This window comes from Artemia sp. Qi Xiang Cuo, chromosome 16 (genome assembly GCF_049724085.1).
Source record: "Artemia sp. Qi Xiang Cuo chromosome 16, ASM4972408v1, whole genome shotgun sequence".
Lineage (NCBI taxonomy): Eukaryota > Metazoa > Arthropoda > Branchiopoda > Anostraca > Artemiidae > Artemia > Artemia sp. Qi Xiang Cuo.
Genome location: NC_142809.1, coordinates 58,257,525 through 58,282,489, shown reverse-complemented (window position 1 = coordinate 58,282,489; position 24,965 = coordinate 58,257,525). Strand labels below are relative to the sequence as shown.

The 24,965-nt window shown below is 34.5% G+C and overlaps 1 protein-coding gene across 3 annotated transcripts in view; it reads right to left on the bottom strand.

The window, feature by feature from the left end:
• The window catches only part of LOC148943128 (KICSTOR complex protein SZT2-like), a 495,507-nt gene that overhangs the window by 413,505 nt on the left and 57,037 nt on the right, over positions 1 to 24,965 (bottom strand). For all 3 annotated transcript variants that reach the window (XM_089102275.1, XM_089102276.1, XM_089102278.1), the window contains 2 exons: positions 9,375 to 9,513; positions 6,388 to 6,634 (listed from right to left, as the gene is read on the bottom strand). In XM_089102275.1, coding sequence (XP_088958401.1) covers positions 6,388 to 6,634; positions 9,375 to 9,513 — 386 coding nt within the window. The remainder of the gene's footprint in view (positions 1 to 6,387; positions 6,635 to 9,374; positions 9,514 to 24,965) is intronic.

Genomic DNA, 24,965 nt, shown 5'->3' with positions numbered 1-24,965 from the left:
AAGTTTTCGACTATTTTTTGTTTGGTAAAACGGCGACGTAGTCATTGGAGTTCAGTTCAGTTTCGAGCAAAATTGAACTAGTAAAACTAAAAAATATCAAGGCAGCCCATAAATAAAAGAATAAAAAGAATAAAAAGAATAAATGAATAAATGAATAAATAAATGAATAAATAAATGAATAAATGAATAAATAAAAAGAATAAATAAAAAGAATCGTAATAGGTGATAATATCACTGAGCTATCCAAAATTACAAATAAAAACACGGCAAAAAAACAAAATAATATTTTGATGCTCAAAGTGCACTTTTAACCATTATTACCGTATAACGGGGTAACTTTGAACGCTAGGGGTAACTTTGAATAAAATCAGCAATGCAAAATGAGCACTCTCTTTCAGACAATAGTGGAATTATTCGATCGTACTTGTTACTGGAATATAGATAGATGGTAATCAGTTTTAATAATTGGTATAAGTTGGTAATACTTAGGCTACAGTAAAATTAAGACGAAACATTAGCTTTTTATTCTCAAGAGAATTTGAGCTATCCAAGATTGTCAAAAAAGTGCTAAAAGTAAGTTAGCCTTTATTATTTACATTATCCAAACTAAGCCTTTCAATCTTACATTTTACTATAGCTAAGGAGCCGAATGGTTAGGTTTTTAGGTTAAATCATTTCCTTATTACACGGATCCAAGATGGCAGCAGTGTTCAACGTTACCCGCAAATATTTTGTTTTTCCGGGGTAACTGTGAAAATATGTTCAAATTTAAACTTTAACCCTTGTTTAACTTTAATATTAATTCCAGTGTTCTGCACTGGCCAATTGCTTAACTTTACACTGAATTGAGGTAAACTCTGTTGTTTATACTTTCAGGAAACCTTTTAATTCTATTGATCCTTCGGAAGGCGCAAATCAAGTTCATCTCTTCAGCTTTTTTCAAAAATTTTTAACCATTTCCTAATTCCTTTCAGACCTACTTTTATTTCTTCTTTAGATGGGGGAGGGATGTCATTTGACAATCAATAAAAGAGACAAAGGATTATAAAGTTACTTATAATGTAAAATATGAAAAAGAAAAGTACGATTTGCCCTCAGAAAAGTATGAAAAATTAATTCAAGGCAATTTAATTTGGGTCCTTTATAATTTAATTTGATACATTTAAAACATGATGGTTTTTTAATTTTTCAGATAAGGCTAAGGCCTTCTGCTTTACCACCAAAGAGGTTTATTTAACCTCTTTAGCATTAAAGTGATTAGTGCTATGTACGAGAATAACACTGGTGCGGTTAAGGTAGGAAATGAGGGTAGTAGCTGGTTTTGTATTAAATCAGGAGTTAAGCAGGGTTGTGTTCTATCCCCCTTTACATGGATTATTTTGATGGACTTAGTCTTAAGGGGCACAGAAAAGGCAATGGGAGACCACGAAATCAAGTGGGGAGGAAAAAGTCTCCTGGACTTAAATTATGCTGATGATTTAAGCATCCTAGATGAAAGTGTAAGCAAAATAAATGAACTTTTAGAGGTCAAATATGACTCTGAAGCATGGGCACTTCGAAAAGCTGATGAAGATTTGCTAGATATTTCCAGAGAAATTGCTTTAGGATTGTTCTGGGTACCCGGCTGACTGACCGTATTTCAAACAATAGGCTGTACAAAAAATTGTGGATCAATACCGCTCTCTAGGGCTCTAATAAAAGAAGGGTTGAGGTGGCTAGGGCACGTTGTGCGGATGAAAGATGATAGATTGCCGAAGATTTTTCTTTTTGGCCAACCGTTCAGGGCTAAACGGAAAGCAGGCCATCCTCGTCTGGGGTGAAAGGAGCCTATAAAGAAAGATTTAAAGGAAATGGGAACTTCGAGGGAGGGTGTAAAAAGGGAGGCTTTGAATAGATTGGGATGGAAGAGGAGCGTGCATAGCTGTGTTGGCCTCAGGCGGCTTGGTGCTGCGGTGAGTTGTTAGTAGTAGTAGTAGGTTTATTTATCCGGCCTTGGTTTATCACGCAATTTAGCAGAGTAAATACAGGGCATCTACAGGCACCCAAAACGGAAACAAAATCATAGCAACAATTCAATTCTTGGAACTGAGCCTATCAGCGGCAACGCTCTACTGTTGCCTATTGTAAAGACCAAAAGCTTTCAATGTACTATTTCTCATTTGTTTTTTGTTTTTGTTTTTTCAGTCACTTAATAGAGAAGCGATGGTCAGTAAAAACTGTGGAGTAGAAACATTTGATTGGAAATTCTTATGAAATTTTTATGTATTTTTGTTTTGTTCTTTATTCGTTTTAAATTGAGTCTTAATCAACAATTTTTACAGATCTCCAGAACATATATGAAACCAGTGAATGTAAGCAAGCATGTCAGTTATGATGAGGAAATGATGGAAAAAGCTCTGGAGGAAATAAAGAAAGGAGATCTAACAATGAGAAAAGCTTCAGGAAAATACGGGATTCTTTTGGCTACTCTTTCTCACCGAATGAATAAAAAGCTCAATAAAAAGGTAGGAAGACCAACTGTATTGACAGGGCTCGAAGAAGAAGCTATCGTCTCCCATTTGCTTACATGGGCTAAGTGGGGGTTTCCAGTTGATCGCTTCAAGCTGAAGTTCATATTCAAAAGTTATCTTGCATCAATTGGAAAAACAGTAAATAGCTTTAAGAACAATATACCTGGGCATAACTTTATCAATTCTTTTCTAAATCGATATCGTTCAAAGATTCGATTGAGAACAGTAGTAAACTACTCCAAACCAAGAGCATCTGTTTCATCTGAAATGTTGAACGAGTACTACGACAATTTAGAGGTGACTATTCAGGATGTGCCTTTGTCTAATATTTACAATTACGATGAGACTAACTTAACAGACAGCCCCGGTAAAAAGAAATGCATTGTAAAAAGAGGTGCCAAATACCCCTCCAGAATAAAGAATGAATATGATATGAATATCATAAAGATGATATGTAGAAATACAGAAGGCGAATTGCTTCCACTATTTGTATGCTACAATGCTAAAGGCATGTTTAGCTCTTGGCCCAGAGGAGGCCCTAAAGGAGCTAGGTATGCTTCATCCAAGTCATGATGGTTCAAGAGTGAAATTTTTGAAGAGTGGTTTATTTCACTGACACTCCCCAACGTAAAGAAAAGAGCAGAGGTGAAAGTTTTGCTGGGTGACAACCTCTCTTCCCACTTTTCTGCTAAAATATTGAAAGTCTATAAAGAAAACAGCATTCGCTTTGTATGCCTTCCACTAAACGCAACAAATATACTGGAACCTCTTGATGTTGCTTTTTGCTGAAAAGAGCGTGGATGAAAATGCTTGATGATTACAAAATAGATAACCCAAAAGAAACTGCAGTGAGAAAAGACAAATTCTCACAGCTTCTGAAGCTACCCTTGGAAAGTCTAGCATCAAATGGGAAGGAAAATCTAAAGAATTGCTTCGCCAAGTGTTTATCACGTTCCAGAGACATCCAAGACCATCCAGTTCCCACCCATCAAACTCCACAAGAGGTTATGGGCAATATCAGCAAAGTTTTACTAGATGTCCTGCAAGCTTGCAGATTTCAAAAATCTGTAAGGAATATCACGCGCAAGCGTCTTAGCATCACACCAGTGAAAAGCATTGGGGATTCAGAAGATTCCAGCTGTGAGTCTGGCATGCCTGACGCATCCAGATACGAGATTGAGTCTGAAATGGAAGTTGAGGAGGTGACGAGCGCTGGCCCTTCTAAACTGTCAAGCAAGGCAGCAGCCTATACGGATTCAAATTATCTACCAAAAATCATGGATGGACGCTGGTTCATTGCAAAATTCTTCATGGGTCGTATTTATAAGCGTTTTGTAGTGCTGGAGGTAGATGATCCTTCTTCTGACGGTTTGCTGAACGTGATATGCCTTCGGAAAAACAAGGATGGATCCTTCTATTTTCTCAGGGTGAAACACTCAGCACCCATCCCTCCCGATCAGGTAGTGGGAGATCTTCCAGCCCCTCGAATCACTCACGGCACAAAATTTGTATTCGATTATGACTTTGCTTATCTGATACTTCACTAATTTGACTTTTTCTTCGATTTTTCATTTTAGAAGTAATATTGTAGTTCTCCCAATAAACGAACTTTTTTTTACTTTAAGTTTGATGACATATACCTTCAAACTCCTCCAACTCTTGTTCAATGTTACCCGTCAAATGTTTTAGTGTTCCAAGTTAAACATCCCATGAGGTAACTTTGAACAGCATTTTAGTATTGGTCTTTGTATGCTTTTACAATACAAAGACCAGCAGTTTGGGACAGTTACCATTTGCCGCAGAATGAGATATTCCCCAAACGCCAAAAATAGTTTAGTGCGAGGGTCAAAAGCTTCCAGAGGGCAGCCCTGAGTTGCTTTGATAACTCGATGATTCGGCAATATTCGATAATATACAGTAGGATTGCTCTCACTGTCGACTTGTATATGCTCAATTTTGTTTGCAATTTCTCAACGAAACCAGAAATGGTTACAGAGCCGGGAGAACACTACTTGAGCTCAAGGTTTCTACTATTCATATGTTGATCACGTCATCCTTTGGAATCCACCTCGCATCCCAGACAGATGAAAGTGTCAATTTATTTTAGAGGAAGACCATTAGGGAAAGTCCATAGTCTGTTGTGTGATTATTCAAGAACATTCATTTTCCTTGTGTCTATTTGTAGACCAAGATAAGCTGAGAAGTGTGCCGCTTCGACTCCAGATGTACACCCATAGTAATAAGCTTCAAGGATATCGATGAATTCTTAGGTTATACCATCTTCAAGGAGAATATTTAACAAGGTAGTCCGTTCAACTGAATCGTAGGCGATAACGTAACTGACTTGAATTTAGAAACAAGAATTTATATATATATATATATATATATATATATATATATATATATATATATATATATATATATATATATATATATATATATATATATATATATATATATATATATGTTATATATTTGTATTATCAGTATTTGTGGCATAATTAATTTATGCTCATAACCAGTATTTTTGTCCTATTCTAGGGACACCCCTAGGACAACTTGTCTTTGCAAATTCATGGGCAGGCTAGAAGACATTGTTTGTCATGTATTATATATATATATATATATATATATATATATATATATCTGTGTGTTTTGTTAATTTCTATTCTTATTAATAAACTTAACTGTAGCTAAAACGTTGATGGGTTAAAATTTGCACTTTGTACATTTGTTCCAAGACTAAACAAAGTGCGAAAATCTGATCCAATCACCCTCTGTCGGATCAAAATCTAAACTGGTTTTCCTGGTTTTCTCTTGGAATTTAGAACCTCTGTAGCAATGGTTGCGATTAATTTGATTGCAGTGTAAATGAGGGACATGACATTCCTATATAATTAGCAAACTCAGCTTCTTCGTTTTTTTTTAAACGGGTAAAATGACTGAGATTTTATAATTCTATTACGAATCTATTTCCATAAATTTTCTTTAAAAAAAATCACAAATAAAAACCTATTTATAAATAATTACAAATATAAATACAAATAATAAATACAAATAATTAAGTATATAAAAAATTTAGAAGAAAGAAAATGAAACCTAAATTCAAACGCTGTTGGATTTAAGAAATTAATGTAAGAATGTTTCAACACTGCAATGTTCTGCAAATGCGCACAGCTACCCCTACAAAAAGGCAAATTTACTACAAGGCAAATTTATTTAATAGATAATTTAAGGTACTTATCTCTTATAGTTCTTGGTCTATGTAGAACCGGTGTATTTCTGTATTTCAGGATGTACTCGGTGATAATCAACTTAGCGTGAGAGAGATAAGCTACAATGTAGTTATATCTTATATAAGGTGAACATACATGTTTAAAAGTTTCAGGGTTATTGAACTAAACTATAAAAAAATTAAACAATATAAATTAGTGGTTTTTACACACAAGGCACAGTGGTTGATTTCTTAGGGTAGATCTGCCGTGATCCTGATCTCCCACCATGACCTGGAACCTATGTTTCGTCCTGGTGAGCGAAACCATAATTTCTCCCTGTGAATGGCAATTAATTACTTTAAATTTAACTACGTCCCAAAATGACTGATAACGGCGAATTCTAACTTTCATATGCAAAATAAAAACGAAGGGTTTTTTTTACTTATTTTTGTGCATATAATGCTAAAAATTAACCTATTCCCTGATGTTTTAACAAAAATAAATTTGTTGGAAATAGATTTGTTGGAAATAGAACCCTATTTTATTCGCCCTTTTTCGACCTTGTAATCTGTAAGTTGGTGCATTTGGGTAATTTACGGGTTTTTTATTTCAAAGTTCACGTGAGAGATTAATATAAACAATTGAAAAAGAAAACATCTAACCTTGAATAGAAAGTGGGTAATAGTGTATTTTGTGGAACATAGAGCAATGGAATTCCACTCTTCACTCCCTCTGGAACTATATAATGTGCAGAATCTTTTGGGAATTGGTGAAGCTGTTGGAGCTCTTGACCCGTTTCTTTTAAATTCTTCACAAGCTGCCAATATTGATGGAAAGTTGTCAATCTGTATGGAGATCTTATTGGCTTTTTAGCTTTGCAGGTGATATCATGCAGAAACTCGTAGGGACCTTACATAAGATAAAAAAAAACATTTAGAGCAGTTTCGCACTTACTTTTTTATGTCTCACATAACCTATTATTATCACTTTTGCAAGGTTTTGGATGAGAAATTTGTGTTCCATTTTTATTTCAGCTCAAATAACACGTATATTAACAGAGAAAATCCAGATAACCTACTTGGGGGAGAATAGCTTTGATTAAAAGGTTTTTAACATGTTGCATATCTCAGCGTGGAATCTTCTCCCGAGGAAGATTTTCCCTCAAACCCGTCTGTTGAATCCCTGGAAAGGATATTAACACGGATATTAACATAGTAAACTTGGGGGAGAATAACTTTGAGTAATAGTATTTTAACACTTTGCATATCTCCGCCATTTGTCTATTTTCCCCACTGAGTTATTTTCAAATGAACATGTTGTGTAGGATCATCAGAAATATTGCCCTTAGCAATCAGGATACCCAAGGTTCCATGCAGTGCTACACACATTTAGAAAAAGTTAAAAAAAAAATTCATCGAAAAATAAGTATTCGCCATGTACTAGTAAAAAATATTGTCATAAAAATGTCTAAACCTAACTGTCCAGAAAGAAGCAATTTTCCCTACTTATTAAAATCAGGGCAACAAATATTGCAATTTCATCTCAGGGTTGACGGGCAAGCGAAAGAGAATGGAAAAATTCTAAGAGTTAGATCTTCAATTATTTAACATGGGAAAATAAAGATTAAAAATTTTAATTAAAATAGTGTTTTTTACCACTAGCGCCACTTGCAGTGTAAGTTTGTATACATGTACATTTGGTTAAAAAAGTAGAAAATTTCCGAAAAAAATTGGACATTTGACGTGATTAATCTACACTACAATCAAATTAAAGCTAAAACTTCTCTACAATAACTAACAACATTTTCTTTCTAAGATAACATAAAGTCAAATGCAGTCTGCATAGAGTAGGCCTAGATTAGCTTCGAAAAATCTAAACAGGTTTTGTAGGCTATGCTGATATGCCTGCTGGAAATAGAACCCTGTTTTATTCGCCCTTCTCATTTTAAAGTACCTGAAACGAAAAGTTTTACAAGTGTTACAAGGTTGCTAGATAGCTTTGTAGGGTTTTCTTTTCAACACAAACTTCAAACTCTTACAAGCTTCACTTGTATAGAAAAAAAAATTGAATTAGACACATGGGCCTCACAAATCATTTTTAATTTAATTGATGAGGCTATATACTTTAGAATTTTCATTTTTGGGGGGAGGGGAATCCCTTTTTTTCGCCTATGTCAACCAGTCAAACAGGGGAGGATTTTCCGATTTAAAATTTACTGGGTACAGATAGAACAAAACATTTGAATTAGACACACGGGCCTCACATAGCATTTTTAATTTAATTGATCAGACTAATGTGTTTAAAAATTTTCCTTCTCTGGGGGGGTGGGCGGGGGATCCTTCGTTTCACCTATGTCTACGCCTAGACACTTCTAACTGCACAGAGAAAAAAAATGCCAAATTTCCCCCAAATATTAGCCTAACAAAGGAGCAACTTCCTGCTTTTAACCCCCACCCCTCCCCCTTCACCTGAAAAAAAACTCTGATAATCCTCCTTTTAAGGGTAAGGTCAGTGGGTGCCTGAATAAATGCTGCAAGATATGGAACGCAAGAATAAGTCTAAAATATTAAGGCATCATTTGCATTCAAAGGACCATTCAAAGGACTCCTTTGAGTCCAGCCTCGAATAGCTTAAGACATTTGACTAAAATTAAGTATGGAGCAGCAGATCCACGGAGCCCTGCAAGAATTGTGCTACTCGTTAGACTACTGAAAAATTTTTAATTTTTGCAGTATTTTAATCCTTCAAGGATTTTTTAAATTTTACTAAACTACTGAGACAGAAATTCATTTTCAAATAGAAAGCTAAATTTATAAATTTTAGATTAATGAGAAATTGAATATGAATTATCTAGCGACAGATGTGATACTAAAACCACACAATTCTTGGGCTATTTGAAAAAAAAAATCGATTTCAGATTTCGGTAAGAAATGCAAAAGTAATACAAATCTATCAGAGCAACATTAAATATTACAGGAGCCCTCCATCAACTGCGTAATTTATCCGCAAATGTACAAATTGGAATTAAATCGTTCATGAAATAACAACAAAAGTTGATTTAGGGTATTAATCTTTGCGGCAAAGTAATATAGCCTTAGCTTGTATACACGCTGCGCGTTCTAGCAAACAACAGTGATTGAATGTTAGGAAATAGAGAATAAAGTATGTTTTATTGTGTATTTTATGCGTTAAAGTATGTTCTAATAGCGTTGAAGTTGGTTGGTGTATTTTGGAATCATTTTTAAAGAACGCGTCATCATTTTCGGGGATTGACAACCATGAAATAAATTGAATGTGAAGAAACAAAATTAAAGTGTTATTTTCACACAATTTTCCCCGGTAAAAGCGACCAAAGGTTGTTGCAACACTCCATATTGCTTTAGAAGCGAAAATAATTTCATGCTGAAATGTCTTGTTTATTATAGCCGCACGGACTCCACAGACCTTAAAAGCTGGATCATTTTTTTTTCTTTTTTTATAAATTGAATTGAATTCAACTGCAACTATTGAAAAGAAACACATATAAAGTAAAGTACTTGTTATTGGCAGGTTGCGATTTCGATTATTCAGTTTCAAAATAACAATTATGAACAATTATTGATAAACATTTATGAACTGAATATTCATCGGAAAGAGTATGTATGCTTACCAACAACGTAAATTTCACACATAACTCCGGATGAATCATCGGGAAACGCTGATTTGATCACATATTCAATTGTGATGTCTGTTCTCCATAATAGAGCCAAGTCCAGTTGGATCCTGTTATCATCCTTGATTGAAAAACCCTAAAAAAAACATACCCCTGGGTGCAGCTATACTTAGTCGGTACTTCTATAAACTATAGAACAAAACCTCACACTATAAACAAAACATCTTGGATGTGGACATTAATACAAGCGGGACTAAAAATCAAAACAACAGAAAATTATTGAACTCAGGCCAATAGTAATTGAATCTATTCGAAAGTATTTAAACCTTAAATATAGCAGACAAAATTTGATGGGCCACGATGGATTTCGATATAAAAGGGCAAATAAACATACAAATGGGGAGGGCCTAAACTTATTTAGGGGAGGGAAAAACTATGAACGAAATAACCAGTGTATACAATAACATAGGAAAATTTGATATTTGACCCCTTCAATCAGTCAACTAGCTTAAATGTTCAAGTGTCTACACTGCTATGATTCACGTAAAAGAAGTGTCTCGATATACTCAATTTTTGGGCAATCAGCATGCCGATGCTGATAAATCTTATCAGAAGTTGATAGCAGAGAATCGAGAAACAATCATAAACAAATAAAAAGAGAAATGTCAAGATGAAGAAAACGGACAGGACTACAGCCAGCAGAAGGAAAAGACAAACTAAAACGACGCGGATATTTCGCCTCTATGAAACGCTAAACGTTGGCGTCTTCAACGCTAAACGTAGAAGAAACTAATCAATAGCACTAAAGATGAAATATAAAAAAATCTATAAAATCTAAAACTAAATAAAAACTAAAACAATACAAAAATAAAGGGGGAGTATTTGAACTGGGATGAACTTTCCATGGAGGAAATTCCCACCTGTATGGTATTTCGCCTGTATGAAACAAGGCGTCTTAAATGCCAAGAAACAAAGATAAAATCTAAAATAACCTAAAAGTAAATGAAATCTAAAACAAGAAAAAAAAAACAATATCTATATATACAATTGTTGTTGCTATAATTGAGCACCACAGAAGGTCTAATTAGCTCCCTATGTAGCTTGACATATGCTTGAGGCACATCCTCACAAGACTATTACGCGTAATAAAGTAGTCAAGGGCAGGTCAGGACGTGATGATTAATAAGCGTAAATATAAGCGTAAATAACCATGGCCCAGTAGGCTTTTAGTGTTAATAAATCATATCATATCATATAAAGAGCAATATTGATAACTTCTATTTAATACCCAGCAAATAACTCTATTTCACTCAACAAAAGTTTAGAGTTTAGAGTTTTAGTTTAGGGTTTTAGCTTAGAGTTGTAGTTTAGTTATAGTTAAGAGTTTTAGAGTTTTAGCTTAGAATCTTAGCTTAGAGTTTTAGTAAGAGTTATAGTTTAGTTTAATTTTAGTTAAGAGTTTTAGTTTAGAGTTGTAGTTAAGGTTTAGGTAAGGGTTTCAGTTTAAAGTTGTAGTTTAGTTTTAGTTAAGAATTAGAGTTTAGAGTTTAGGGTTTTAGCTTAGAGTCACATCTTGGAGTTTTAGTTAGAGTTATAGTTTAGTTTAGTTTTACTTAAGAGTTTTAGTTTAGAGTTGTTGTTTAGTTTTAGATAAGAGTTTTAGTTTAGAGTTTTAGTTTGGTATTAGCTTGCAGTTTTAGTTAGAGTTATAGTTTAGTTTAGTTGTAGTTTAGAGTCTAGTGTTTCAAGTTAGACTCTCAGCACTTAGAGTTTTAGTTAGAGTTATATTTTATTTTAGTTTTAGTGAAGTGTTTTTTGGACTTCTAGTTCAGTTTTAGATAAGAGTTTTAGTTTGGAGTTTTAGCCTAGAGTTTTTCGTTGCACTTTTAGTTTAGTTTAGCATTAGTTAAGAGTTTTAGTTTAGAGTTGCAGTTTAGTTTTAGTTAAGAGTTTTAGTTTAGAGTTTAGATTTTTAGCTTAGAGTCATATCTTAGAGTTTTAGTTAGAGTTATAGTTTAATATAATTTTAACTAGGAGTTCTAGCTTAGAATTGTTGTTTAGTTTTAGTTAAGAGTTTTAGTTTAGAGTTTAGTTTTAGCTTAGAGTTTTAGTTAGAGCTATAGTTTAGTTAATTTTAGTTTAGAGTTGTACTTTAGTTTTAGTTAAGGGTCATAGTTTACAGTTTAGAGTTTTAGTTTAGAGTCTTAGCTTAGAGTTTTAGTTAGAGCTATAGTTTAGATAATTTTAGTTTAGAGTTGTAGTTTAGTTTTAGTTACGAGTTATAGTTTAGAGTCTTAGTTTAGAGTCTTAGCTTAGAGTTTTAGTTAGAGTTATAGTTTAGTTTAGAGCTTTAGTTTAGAGTTGTTGTTTAGTTTTAGATAAGATTTTTAGTTTAGAGTTTTAGTTTAGAGTTTTGGTTTCGTATTAACTTAGAGTTTTAGTTAGAGATATAGTAGTTAAGAGTTTTAGTTTAGAGTTCAGATTTTTAGTTTAGAGTCTTAGCTTAGAGTTTTAGTTAGAGTTATAGTTTAGTATAGTTTTAGTTAATAGTTTTAGTTTAGAGTTTCAAGTTTTAGTTTAGAGTCTTAGCTTACAGTTTTCGTTAGTTATAGATTAGTTTAGTTTTAGCCTACAGTCTTAGCTTAGTGTTTTTCGTTACACTTTTAGTTTAGTTTAGTATTAGTTTAGTATTAGTTTAGTTTTAGTTAAGAGTTTCAGTTTAGGGTTTAGAGTTTTAGCTTGGAGTCATATCTTACAGTTTTAGTTAGTTATAGTTTAGTTTAGTTTTAGCTAAGAGTTTTAGTTTAGAGTTGTAGTTTAGTTTTAGATAAGAGTTTTAGTTTAGAGTTTTGGTTTCGTATTAACTTAGAGTTTTAGTTAGAGATATAGTAGTTAAGAGTTTTAGTTTAGAGTTCAGAGTTTTAGTTTAGAGTCTTAGCTTAGAGTTTTAGTTAGAGTTATAGTTTAGTATAGTTTTAGTTAATAGTTTTAGTTTAGAGTTTAGAGTTTTAGTTTAGAGTCTTAGCTTACAGTTTTCGTTAGTTATAGATTAGTTTAGTTTTAGCCTACAGTCTTAGCTTAGTGTTTTTCGTTACACTTTTAGTTTAGTTTAGTATTAGTTTAGTATTAGTTTAGTTTTAGTTAAGAGTTTCAGTTTAGAGTTTAGAGTTTTAGCTTAGAGTCATATCTTATAGTTTTAGTTAGTTATAGTTTAGTTTAGTTTTAGCTAAGAGTTTCAGTTTAGAGTTGTAGTTTAGTTTTAGTTTAGAGTTCAGAGTTTTAGTTTAGGGTTTTAGCTTAAAGTCTTAGTTAGAGCTAAAGTTTAGTTAATTTTAGTTTAGAGTTGTAGTTTAGTTTTAGTTAAGGTTTATGCTCACTATGCATGTTTTTGACCATTTTTAAATAAACCGCGTGCCGTCTTCAATTTTCGACTAAAGATGACAATTTTAGTACTATTCGATAGCTGAGACTTAGATTTATGAATTCACCGAGTTATATTTTGGAAATATGATTCAATTTTTTTTTTGACAGAAAAATACTTTTTAAAAACAGAGAATTTTGCGACTAATTTGAAGCTACTATTTTGACGGGATAGACAATGTATTTGTATCATATTGTTCATTAGCTTCAGATCTATGCAGTCACCGTGTCAGATTTCTTATATTACTTAGACGTTTCTGTAGAAAATAAGGTAAACTTGCAAGAAAACGCAAAAAATGTTAAATTGTTACAAAAATAGATGGATTTAGCTTCGCTATTTCTCATTAAAAGAATAATGGGCGGATCCTTTCGGAAGTCTGTTTGAAATGCATTTAAAGTGGGCGGTTACCGTTTTGTCTACCTGTCTAGAAACACCTGTTTTACATTCAGACAAGACAAAAAGTTATCGGCTAGGGTGATTTGAATATTCCTTTCTGTGTATCAGACTGTATCATTGATTATGAGAAATAAAAACGGAGGAAAGAAGCTGAAGCGAAACTCAGGACAGTTCAAAAAGTAAGCAATATTTTTTATTTGCATTTGTTCTGTTTCTATCTAATCTTTGATATCCAATTCGATGCATTTTCTTTATAGAACAAAAGGAGTTATTTCTTTTGGTATTATTTTGTTCAAAGTTGCTTACAAATCTCAATTTAATTTATTTATGCACGTTTCATTAATCTATGTACATTTGTTTCCAATCCACACTAAGTATGCAAATGAAAATGTAGCACGAAAAAGATAAAATTATTTTCATATTCGTTCATTTCACCGAATTACGGGTAAACTTTTGAAAGTTAGCTTGCGAAAAAATAAATATACTCATAAACTTGCCATTCGCGCTTTTTCCAAGTATTGTTGGATCCGGGGGGGTGAGGGGGGCGCCCCCCCTAGCGTAAACTAGAGTAGTGTAATTTACTTAATTAACCCAAGTTTGCGTTAATTAAACTTCCTCCTAACGCAAGTTCATCGGATCAACCTATTTTGCCTCCCCCCTAATTTTTTTTATCGGATCAACCTATTTTTCGCCCCCCCCCCTAAGAAATCCTGCATCCGCCCCTGTTTCCAAGTAATAATCACTACAGTTACAATGGAACTAATGGCTAGACTGGCTACAGGTATAGTTGAAAAACTAATTTTGTAGGTATCGTTTTCTCCCTTATTTTTCATCAACAGTTGGTTCGTAATGTCAAACCAATGAAAGAAAAAGTAATATCTATAGCTTTATTGTTACTTTCTTGACCCGATGAAAAAATTTTTGCTAAGATTTCAATACAATTACTAGATAAAATGTTATTTTAACAGACACTTCAAAATATGGGTAATAATGGAAGGAAACATCATACTCTGATTAATAGAAACAAACCGCAATTATTAAGTGACAATTTCTTAGTTCTAGTTGTTTATATATGTTAGAATTGGTGGCCAGCGTGTACCCCCGCGGAAAATACAACACCCACCCACCCCCCGTGGAAAATAAGGCTTTTCAAATTTGAGAATTTATTTGAGTTTTTTTTTCCGGAGAGGGGAGGAATGGTACTTGTGTATTTTGCGCCACTCACTCAAGTTTACGCTGTGTAAAACTCGAGAACAAATCAGTTTCTTCGTTAGTTTCTTTCAGCTTAGCGCGAGACAAGACAAGGACAAGTGACATAATAGACGGGAAATATATAATTTGGGCTATATATTTGAACATAAGGGGGAGGGGGTAAAGAATTTGGATCGTTTTAAGTAATAAAACAATTCTTACTTCATAATATGAAGAATCATTTTACCTAACTTATTTTGCATGCCGTTCCGCAATACTTTACCCCCCCCCCATCCCAATGTGAAAATATAGCCCAAATGTGTTGCTAAAATAACGAAGAAACTAGTAAAGAAACCGGTTTCATTTTGAGTATTACACATCATAAACTTGAGGGAGTGACGAATAATACACAAGTACCGGAATTTTTAATGGAGAGAGAGCCGGATTTTTCGGTATTATTTCAAAACGATCAGAAATTAAATTAAAAAAAAACAAGCTTTTTCAACTGAAAGTAAGAAGCAATATCAAAACTTAAAACGAACAGCAATTATTACATATATGAAAGAGGTTGCCTGCTCCTCAAGACCTCGCTCTTTACGCTAATTTTTTTTTTTTAGAACTTTAAAACAATGCTTATTATTCTAATTAAACGGCCATTGTGTTTCAGGAATCGTTCTTAAAGAATTAGGAAAAAAAGTCAAAACTTTAGCGTAAAGAGCAAGGTCTTGTGGAAGGGGCAACTCCTTTCATACCTCTTTCCACGGGAGAGGGGTATTTTCTACGGGGGATATTTTCCGCGAGGGGGGGTAGATTTTCCACGGTGGGGGTATTTTCTGGGGTGGTATTTTCTGCGGGGGGGGGGTATTTTCTGGGGGGTTAAATGCCTAGAACCCATAGAATTATACTCTTAAGAAACACTATATTGTTATAAACACGATCATGATATATGGAAAAGTAAATTATATAGTACTACTGTTATTCTATTAGGACTTTTCCTTGAAATGTTATCAACAACATTAGCCGCAATCCCCCCTCTATTACAGAGCTGTCCCTGAGGTTGCGGGTCCCCCGGGAAAAATTAAGGTAGCCTACTTGTTAAATATTCATAACACACTCACATCTCGATTGTGTGCTGGATATTTAACAAGTACGAAAATTAATTACAGTGCCCCCCTCCCGACTCAAATAAAAGCAAAAAAGCCGAATCAAAGTGAAAAATTCGATCAAAGTAGGCAATCCTCCGGGCGCCTCCTTCCTTGATGTAGCGCCGGGGGCAGCTGACCCTGTTGCCCCACCCCTAAGAACGGATATGTTCTTTTAACCTAACCTAGTCTGTTTTTAACCTAACCTGGATTGGATGAGGGTAGAGTTACAAGGAAACCCTGGCATAAGCTTATTCTATAGGCTCCTATTTTTATCTTGCAGAAAAATTAAAAGTATTGGCGAAAATACTTCAAATAAAAAGGGAAATGTTGGTTCAGAATACCCTATACCACCAGCCCAGAAAAATACCCATTCTGTTAAAACAGGCGGTTCAGCCGAATGTGACTCCAGACTTCCACCCCCCGTACAAAAATATGCAAACTTGGCTGCAACATGGTCTGTACCAATCCTAGAGCATACATCTTCTTCCGATCAAGGTTTATCTGGGCAATTAGATGCAGATGGTCGGAAGAAGTTGGATGAAATACAAAAAGAGCAAGAAAAGGCAGCTATTCACGGTTTCAAAACTTTTCAAGGACCGGGGAAGCTGAGCGAAGACAAAAACTATAAGGATCTGCTTAACGAAAATTATATCGTTAACATATATCACTTCGCTACGGAATTGCTCAAGAGAAATGATCACTAGTAAGTATTTTTTCAATACCACCCATTGAACTAATTTAATGGAACTTACAAGTTTACATTTACAAATTATAATACAAATTATAAGTAAAAATAGCGAACTAAGATAAAGATTAATTTGTTAAAAGTTAAAAATCCGGCAGTTTTGATCTTGCAGGACTCTAAGATTCACCATGGTGGGATCACAACTAAAACAAACTCTGTGTAAAGTTTAAGTCACAATTGAGGATTATGTGATTTTTAGCTGAACTTTTTTAGGTCTTTTTCCGATTATTTCACCTTCCCTGAGATTCAATTCAAAATTGATGTCCTTCTTTGGTGAACTCTAAGAATATTTATTCTGATTTTTTCGTAAGAGGTAGGCTAATATTAATAGGCAATTTAATTATTTTACATAGAAAAAGCTTATTGAATTATGGCTCTTTACTTACATTAGAAAAACTTGTTTTTGCAGAACAGTTATCGAATTCCTTGGGGAAAAATCAAGCAATATGCAAAAAAAGGTGTAAAACACGACTAAAACTAAAAAAAGTTCCAAGTGTATTTAAATTTAGCTTCGGAATACTCGTGCACAAGATCCTGTACATAGTAGGGGCTGCATAGTGAAGGTACTATAGTAAAGGCTTTTTTTCTATCTTTCATTAGTCTTCTTTTTCCATTTTTTTATCTTGTGCCAAACTACTGAAAGGGGTACACTTTTCGTAAAGTATACACACGTTTTACTATGTTGACTTTACTGGAAAATAAACAGTTCTTCGTAGAGAGCTGCTGTAAATAAAGAGCAGCTTGAACCAATAGTAACCATAATTCTAAATGATACATCACAAGAAATGTATTTTAAGCTGATTCCAAATGTATGAAATTAGTTTAGTTTAGCGTTTCCAATCAAACGTGTTTGTTATTGGGAAATATACGGAAACTTTTTGGGAGACAGGAAGAAGATTTTCCAGTGTAAATATTTCATGAAGAATTTTCAGCGAGGATGGTATTGTTCAGGAGGGGGTTTTTTACCCCAGAGGAATTATTAATTAAAATTATCTCCTTGGTGAAAGTGAATAAAAGTGTTGAGTGACGGCTTATGATCCATGGTTATCCATCCAGGTAGAACTAATTTTTCATGGGATTATCCACGAAGGGGGGGGGAGATTTGCCAGTATTTATTGAAAATGATCAGAGATTAAATTTAAAAAAACAATTTTTTTTGCTAATAATAAGAAGTAACATTAGAACTTAAAGTGTTAAGGAACTATTCCGTACATGAGGGGGCTGCCTACACTCCTTAATCCCTCGTTTATTATTATAAAAAAAATTCGTGTCTTAAAAATAAAAAAAAATTTTATTCCAATTCAACGGAGCTTGGGTTTCAGCAGTTACTCTTTAAGAATTTTGGTGATAATTCAAAATTTAGGGTAAAGAGCGAAGAATTGAGGAGGAGTATGTCTATCATATTCGGAATAATTTCTGTTCGCTTTGTTTTTACACTTATGCTTAATTTCGCTTGAAAAAAAAAGTTTTTTTATTTAACTATAAATAGAAATGACAATTAACCTATAAAAAATAAACTTCTAAGATACGTTTCATTTAACCTTCCACCCTCAATTTCTTCTTATATAGCAGCGAAAAATTTTAGATTAAAAAAAAAGAACTTCAATTACCCTTTCCTCATAGCTGGGAAAAAGGAGATCCTGGGAGGCCTAAAATCAAAAAAATAGGAAAAATCGGTCTTCTTCTCCGAATTTATTTTGAATGCACTGGCTGCAGAGAAAAATTCACGCTGACGAATGAGCCAGCAGCATCAACAGTAACTGTGAATCTTGACCATCCAATGTGTGTGACAAGTGATGAAGGTGATCGATCCTACGTCACAAGTACTATATCAAAACCGATATCAAACAACCTTAATACGAAGGTAGTCTTGGGAACTAATTCCGCTGGAATTGGTCAGGTCCCATTAGAAGAAGATTTTGATCTAATTGACCTTCCAGTTTTGTTTAAAAATATCTTCAGGAAAATCGAAACTTTGTTTGGACAGGCAAAGGTCCTTCAATGATCCGTACATATGATTTGTGTATTCTTTGCAACTCCAGAATCCCACCTTCACCTTGCTTACGCCTATCGTCTCCTCTTGCTCCACAATCTAACTCTTTCAATATAACTCCGTCAATGCTCCGTACATATGATTTGTATATTCTCTGCAACTCCAGAATCCCACCTTCACCTGGCTTACGTCTATCGTCTCCTCGTTCTGCACACTCTAACTCTGTACACATAACAGTTATTTGTTCCGCGGTTCTAACTAACAAAAACAATCAATTTTCGTTCCACTATCAGTATTCAGCAAATATTATAAAAGATGAATGTTTCTGGGCTACAGCTAATAAAAATAATTAACTTCCGGCCTACTATCAGTGTCTACCCACTAGCATCGACCTACTAATTGGGAAAATGTCTCCTTATGTATTTTCATTATATTCCTTTTTCGTTTAGCCTTTTGAAGCTCATTAGACTTTGATTGGAAATTTAAATTTCTGGTGCCCTTGCTAATCACGCAACAAAATTATGAGACAGTCAATCTGGTCAAAATAATAAGAAAGCGTATAAGCGGTCCTAAATTAATCAAATTAACTGTTATTCATATGTTAGTATCTCTATGCCTTCTTCTCTCTCTCTCTCTCTCTCTCTCTTTCTCTCTCTCTCTCTCTCTCTCTCTCTGAAACAGCTCTGTCATATATATAAATATTAAAGATTTTTTTTTTTTCACAGAAGTGGAAATAATAGCTAGACATAAAAATTAGGTTGAATGGAAACGCCGCGAACGAATCGGCATCTCCGATGGCAGAGTTTCTGATGATGGAGTTCCATACACAAGGGTTATTTTGGATGCTGGATGGGACAAAAGAACAAAAGGACATGATTACAATGCCAAAGCTGGCCATGCAGTTATTATAGACGCTTATACCAAAAAAGTTTTGTTTGTTAGTTCTAGAAACAAATACTGCTATATTTGCTCTGTTGCCAGAACTAAAAATATTCCACCACAAGATCACTTATGCTATCTGAATTCGAATGGTTCTTCTTCGGGTATGGAGCAGGACATGAGTATAGAGGGTTTTTTACTTAGTTTATCCATGCATGGATTAGAGTATCTCGAATGTATTTAGGATTGGGATTCAAGTGTATATCAGCAGATTAGAGAGAGTGTGGCCTTTGGACAGGAGGTTATAAAACGCGAGGGTGCCAACCATGTCACGAAAATTTCACTCGGGATCTGTACAGCCTTGTCAAGAACACGGGCGATTTTTAAAAAATTCTGACCAAAAGCTGCATCTCAAGTCTGACTAAGAATCTTCGTGGGGCTATAAAAAAGAACCGTGAAGATGGTGGAAATACTGAAAAATTAAAATGTCTAATTAAGAATGTACCTTTTCACGTATTTGGTGACCACCAAAAATGTTCCTCTGGATGTAGCAAATATGAGTCTATTGAAGGTAAGTTTTCCAGGGTCCCAGAAGTTGTAATGCTAGCAGTCAATGAAAAAATTGTAAAGGTATTGCGTAAAGCTAGCAACCTTTAGATCGATTCAACTACAAAACTTGCCGAATCTTTCCTGAGAGTTGCTGTTAAATTCTTAGGGCATAAACAGGTCAGCCGATCCAAAAGAAATTCGCATGCCGTACGTATCACGGCAGCAGCTCTTGCCACATCTCATGGTAGTGGATGGCATAGTCTTTCCTCAAAGAGTATATTTACCCATAGTCCCACGAAAAGGGTAAACAATATTTCAATGAAACGTGAAAAACTTGCACGTTGCGCGAGACGACTAATTCCACTATCATTTGAAAACCGCGGGGGGAGGTATACAGCCGACTAGCTAGCAATGGTAGCAGCGTGCAGGGATTGCTGCCAAAATTTGACTCAGAATATGGTCAGAACTGCCAAAAGCCAGATCTCATCTTCTGACTTCAAGGAAGCGAAAGAAGCCAGCTTAGCAAAAATGAATTCCATCGAATGTAAACTCCATCAGTTGTCTTGGATCACAACTGGATAATCTGATAACCCAAAATGTGTGTCCAACACAATGGCGTCACTCTCTAATAGACATTTCTATTCCATTTGCATGCGACGACCTACAACATCAACAGCAAAACTAGATGAAGAAATAGTCACTGGGAAGCAAACACACTGCACATGGCAAATGGAACGTGGAATTACTTCTTAAACAGTTGCTATTAAATGCGTCGAGGAAAAATGGTTATCATTGTTCAAACATCCAACTGTTTTGGTCTTTTCACTGACCTGAATAGATGGTGTCTTGTAACATCTCCTGATGGGATTGGTGACGCTGGTATTGTGGAAGTAAAAACAGTCACAACTATTCCTGAAGGTAAAACAGTAAAATAAGCTGTTCAGCTGAACTTATTAAAAGGCTTTTTTCTTCGTTGGGACACTGAGAAAGGTTGTTTAATATTCAAACGGGAGCACAAATACTTCTACCAAATTCAAGGACAACTTAACATTTTAGATAAAGAGAACTGCTTCCTTGTAGTGTTTGTTGACCAGGGCGACATCGAGATCATTTTAGTTAAGCGTGATATTTGCTTCTGAAAACAGATTTCAACCAAGCTTGAGCACTTCTGGGATCAATGTTTGTTGCCCGAACTTGTTGATCCAAGATTGAAACGAAGCATGAAGGTGCGTGAGCTTCCCGAGGTTTTGGAGGCGCAATCAAGATTAAATGATAGAACGTGTAAGTTGGAGGCAGCAAATGTGGAAGACGAAGCAGGAGTATACCGACCGCCTTTTTCCTTAGGGGGGGGGTCCAGAGCGTGAGAGTCAACAAACAGGGGGTATTCTTCAGAAGAACGAGGAGTTTTTTGTGTAAAATGTAACCCTAAATTTTTTTGAATATGTCTGTAAACATTGATGGGGAAATTATTTTATAATCGATAAGGAACAGCATATGGAAAAAAGTAAAGGTGGTATTTGTCGCCGCAAGACTTTAATATCATATTTTTCTTCAAAAGATAACGAAGAAAATTTATTATTTAGCAAAAATGTTAATTAATTACTTTCAAAGAAATTTTACAATGGATAGATTTCAACTAAGGCTGTCATAAATGAGTTGCTGCAGGTAGAAGTAGTGTATTGTAAACAAGGTTTTGGGTTGGTGATGGTGAGTATCATATTGTCACCTTGACCATTAATAATAGAAGTACATATCCCCCTTGTACTTCCTTGAGCTTTCGGGCCATCACAGAAGGCTAAATATCACAATTGAACTACATGCTATTCCAACAACCCCGTGCATCACCTTTTTCAGTTGCAAATGAATCGAAAATGGTGTTTGAGCAAATCAAAAAGTATACCCTTTAAATCGTCATTGCTGAAACCTTATAAGGTAAATTACCCCCATCTTGAATAACTAGAACTAATCAGTTTTTTGTATGGACATCAGTGATATATTTTTTCCTTCGTCACTTTGGAGGCACTGGAAGATCAAAGAGGGCTGGGCACATTTAAGAGCTAACTCTTATTTCTTATCGTTTTTATATATATATATATATATATATATATATATATATATATATATATATATATATATATATATATATATATATATATATATATATATAAATTATGCTCGATAAAACCTTAATAAAGTGCCATATGATACCCTAAAAGTACAATTTGGGTGAGATTTCTGGAATAGAAAAAACTGGGCCGGATACTTGGACATCATAGAGAGCTAAATATTGGCTTTTTTGTGAACTAATTTTTATATTTAACTGCCTTGAGGTGTCTGCCCCTACTTCACCCGCGTTAAGCATGATATACTGCCCCCTCCCACTGGCTAAACAATGTCCCCTCTTATCATAATAGGAGATGCAGAAACAGTTTGTTATAAAAAACCGTTTGATATTTGCTATTTTGAGTACTCCCTTCAAAATATTGGATTTATAACTTTCTGCAAATAGCGTGTATAGCCATGAAAATAAGTTTATATAAATATCATTAAAGGCCACACCCTCTTGTATGGTCATCCTCTATTGAAGCAAAGAAGTGTTTTTCTTTAAAACGAATTAGTTTTTTTGGAATTGTGAGCTCCTCCCTTATTTTTATAACTTATTATTAGTTCAGGTACTGGTGCATTATACGGGCACTTCTAAAAAGTCAAGTTTGGTTAATGCTAATGAAACAAAATAAAATAGGATGAATATATAATAGTTTATAAACAAATTTGGGCTATATAAGTGCACATTAAGGGGGTGGGGGTAAAGCATAACATATATTAAATACATACCCTACCCTAGGTACCTCCCCCCCCCCCTAAACCCCAAAAAACAACCGTTTAAATATCGTAAACAGAATGAAAACTACTCTTTGCATTCCATTTTTCAATAGCGGTCTCTTGAAAATAACCCGTCTGGCAGGTTTCGTCTCTAAAAGTGGTATAATAAGTATATAAAAGTGTTCGCTTAACGCACCAGTACCTTAGTTCAACATTATTGAAAGCTTTTAGTCGAAAGCGATTTTGTTTAGCTAATTTTGAGCCCAACATAGCTTATTACAGTCATTTTCAATTTGTTTTCAATACTGACGGCTAATAAGAAGAAGAATGGTTTTCATTGGTCTCGGTGATGAAAATCAATAGAAATCGATTGTAATAAGCTATATTGAATACGAGATAAATCATTTGGACAATTACGTCTGTACAAGAGCAAAGTTGAGCTTGATTTTCCTTCTTTTTTTTGGTTATTCAACAATATTCTGATGAACTTAAATATTTATTTTTCTAATAGAGTAAACCAGTGCATTTCGCTTCAAAGTTATCATTGGAGTGTTTACTAAAAACTGTTTGATATTAATTTTCTTTTTTTACTGTCTATACTTGTAAAAATGTGTTTTGCTAAATTGTTATAATTGCTTTGTTATGTATTATATTATTGCTAATGAAACTAGATATGAGCTATTAGTAACACTTGTGAGATGAGTGTTACAAGCTTTGCAAAAAAATTTCTTGTCTTCTGATTCTGAATCAAGATCATGACTCTAAAATCGTGTAAAAACACTATATCGTTCATTAAACTGGGTTTTTATCGACAAATTTGACTGGATGCGGCTCAGACATTAAATGTCGTAATATCTCGTATGCTTGTCTCTTAACGAATAGCTCGTAGTTGTTCTTAACTTACCTTTTGTCGTCTTTTATTACTTGTTTTCATTCACAATTATTACTCGCACATGAATTCCCCGCCCCTACACCTTTTGTTCTGGTATGATTATGAAAAATGTCTTTTATGTTATCAAAGAAAAAATTTGGCACGTCTATTCTCGCAATGCGTCTCTTGTTTCAACCCGTGTAACTGTTAATTGAACCAACTGTGACGAAACAAAAACTGGAAAAACAAGTTACGGGTGGCAGAATGCACGGAAAGTATAAAATATGGGTTATTTTATTTGCACATCAGGGGGGCTAGGGATTAAGTATGACGGGGCTCCATGCTAAACATGTTAGCTACAATTATTCTGCATGTTATGAAGTAAGAATTGTTTTCTAACTGCACTTCTTAAGTGAGGTCGGGATAACACATAAGTACCAAAACTTTTTCTGCAACAAGACGAAAGTTATCACCCCACAGTTATATGGCTTAGTTGAAATGAAGAGAGATTAGTGTTTAATTCCTAACCCTTCTTCTTAGACCTCACTCCATATTTAGCTAGAGATTAATGGGGAGTGCTAAAATACATTGTGTGAGCTGTATGGCACCCCCTCCCCCTCTTTTAGGACTGCGTGACTTTCTAGGTACTAATGTATCACTATATAACATTCCTCTAAAGCTGGGAATATCAATATATAGCTTATAGATGATCCTAAATTGATTGCCTATATAGTTTATAGATGATTTTAAAGCGATTGTCTGTCTATATCATAATATTTGATCTATATTAATTTTGTCCTCTTTGAGGCAAAAAGTACCCGAATTTTTTTATACCCTACTACATAGAATCTCTATACTAGGGTTCGCTGATACGTTGAATTTGATGGTTTGATTATTGTGAATATTGCTTGGCTTTTGGGGGTGTTTATCCCCTTTTTTTTAAATTCGAGTTCGCTCGGGCTCGTAACTTTCGATGATTACCTTGAAAGTTAAAGAAATCGATACTTTTGGAATCAGCATTTCACAACAAATATTTTGGTATTTTTTTTAATGTGCCTTGTAATGCACTATTTAAGGCGTCTGTTACCACCCTCTCCTGCCTCACTAGCCTACAATAAGAATATGTATCTTGCTAATGTGTTACATTTGCTTTGTTGTATATATCTTGTGAAAATTGGTGCTAAACTATGATATGAGCTGTGAATAAAACTCTTCTCAACGAGTAAATTGTTCGTTAGTTTCATGAATAGTTGGAAACAAATAAGTGTTGCAATCTTTTCTAACCAGTTTCTTGCCATCTTAGGTTTCTGCTTCTTAAATGTGAGTTCGACGTTAAAATTAAGAACAACCACATATCATTCGCAAGGGCGTATCCAGGATTAATTTTTGGGGCGGGAGGCTTTTTTTTTGGGGGGGGGGGGGGTACAAGAAAACTTCAAAAATGAGTTTATAACATTTTGGTACGTTTTTACGAGTAAGACAAACTTTCGGGGAGGGGTGGGTCAAACCTGGCAACTCCTCCCACTTGGATACGGCTTTGGTCATTCATATTTTTTTTGTCGACAAGCGTGACAT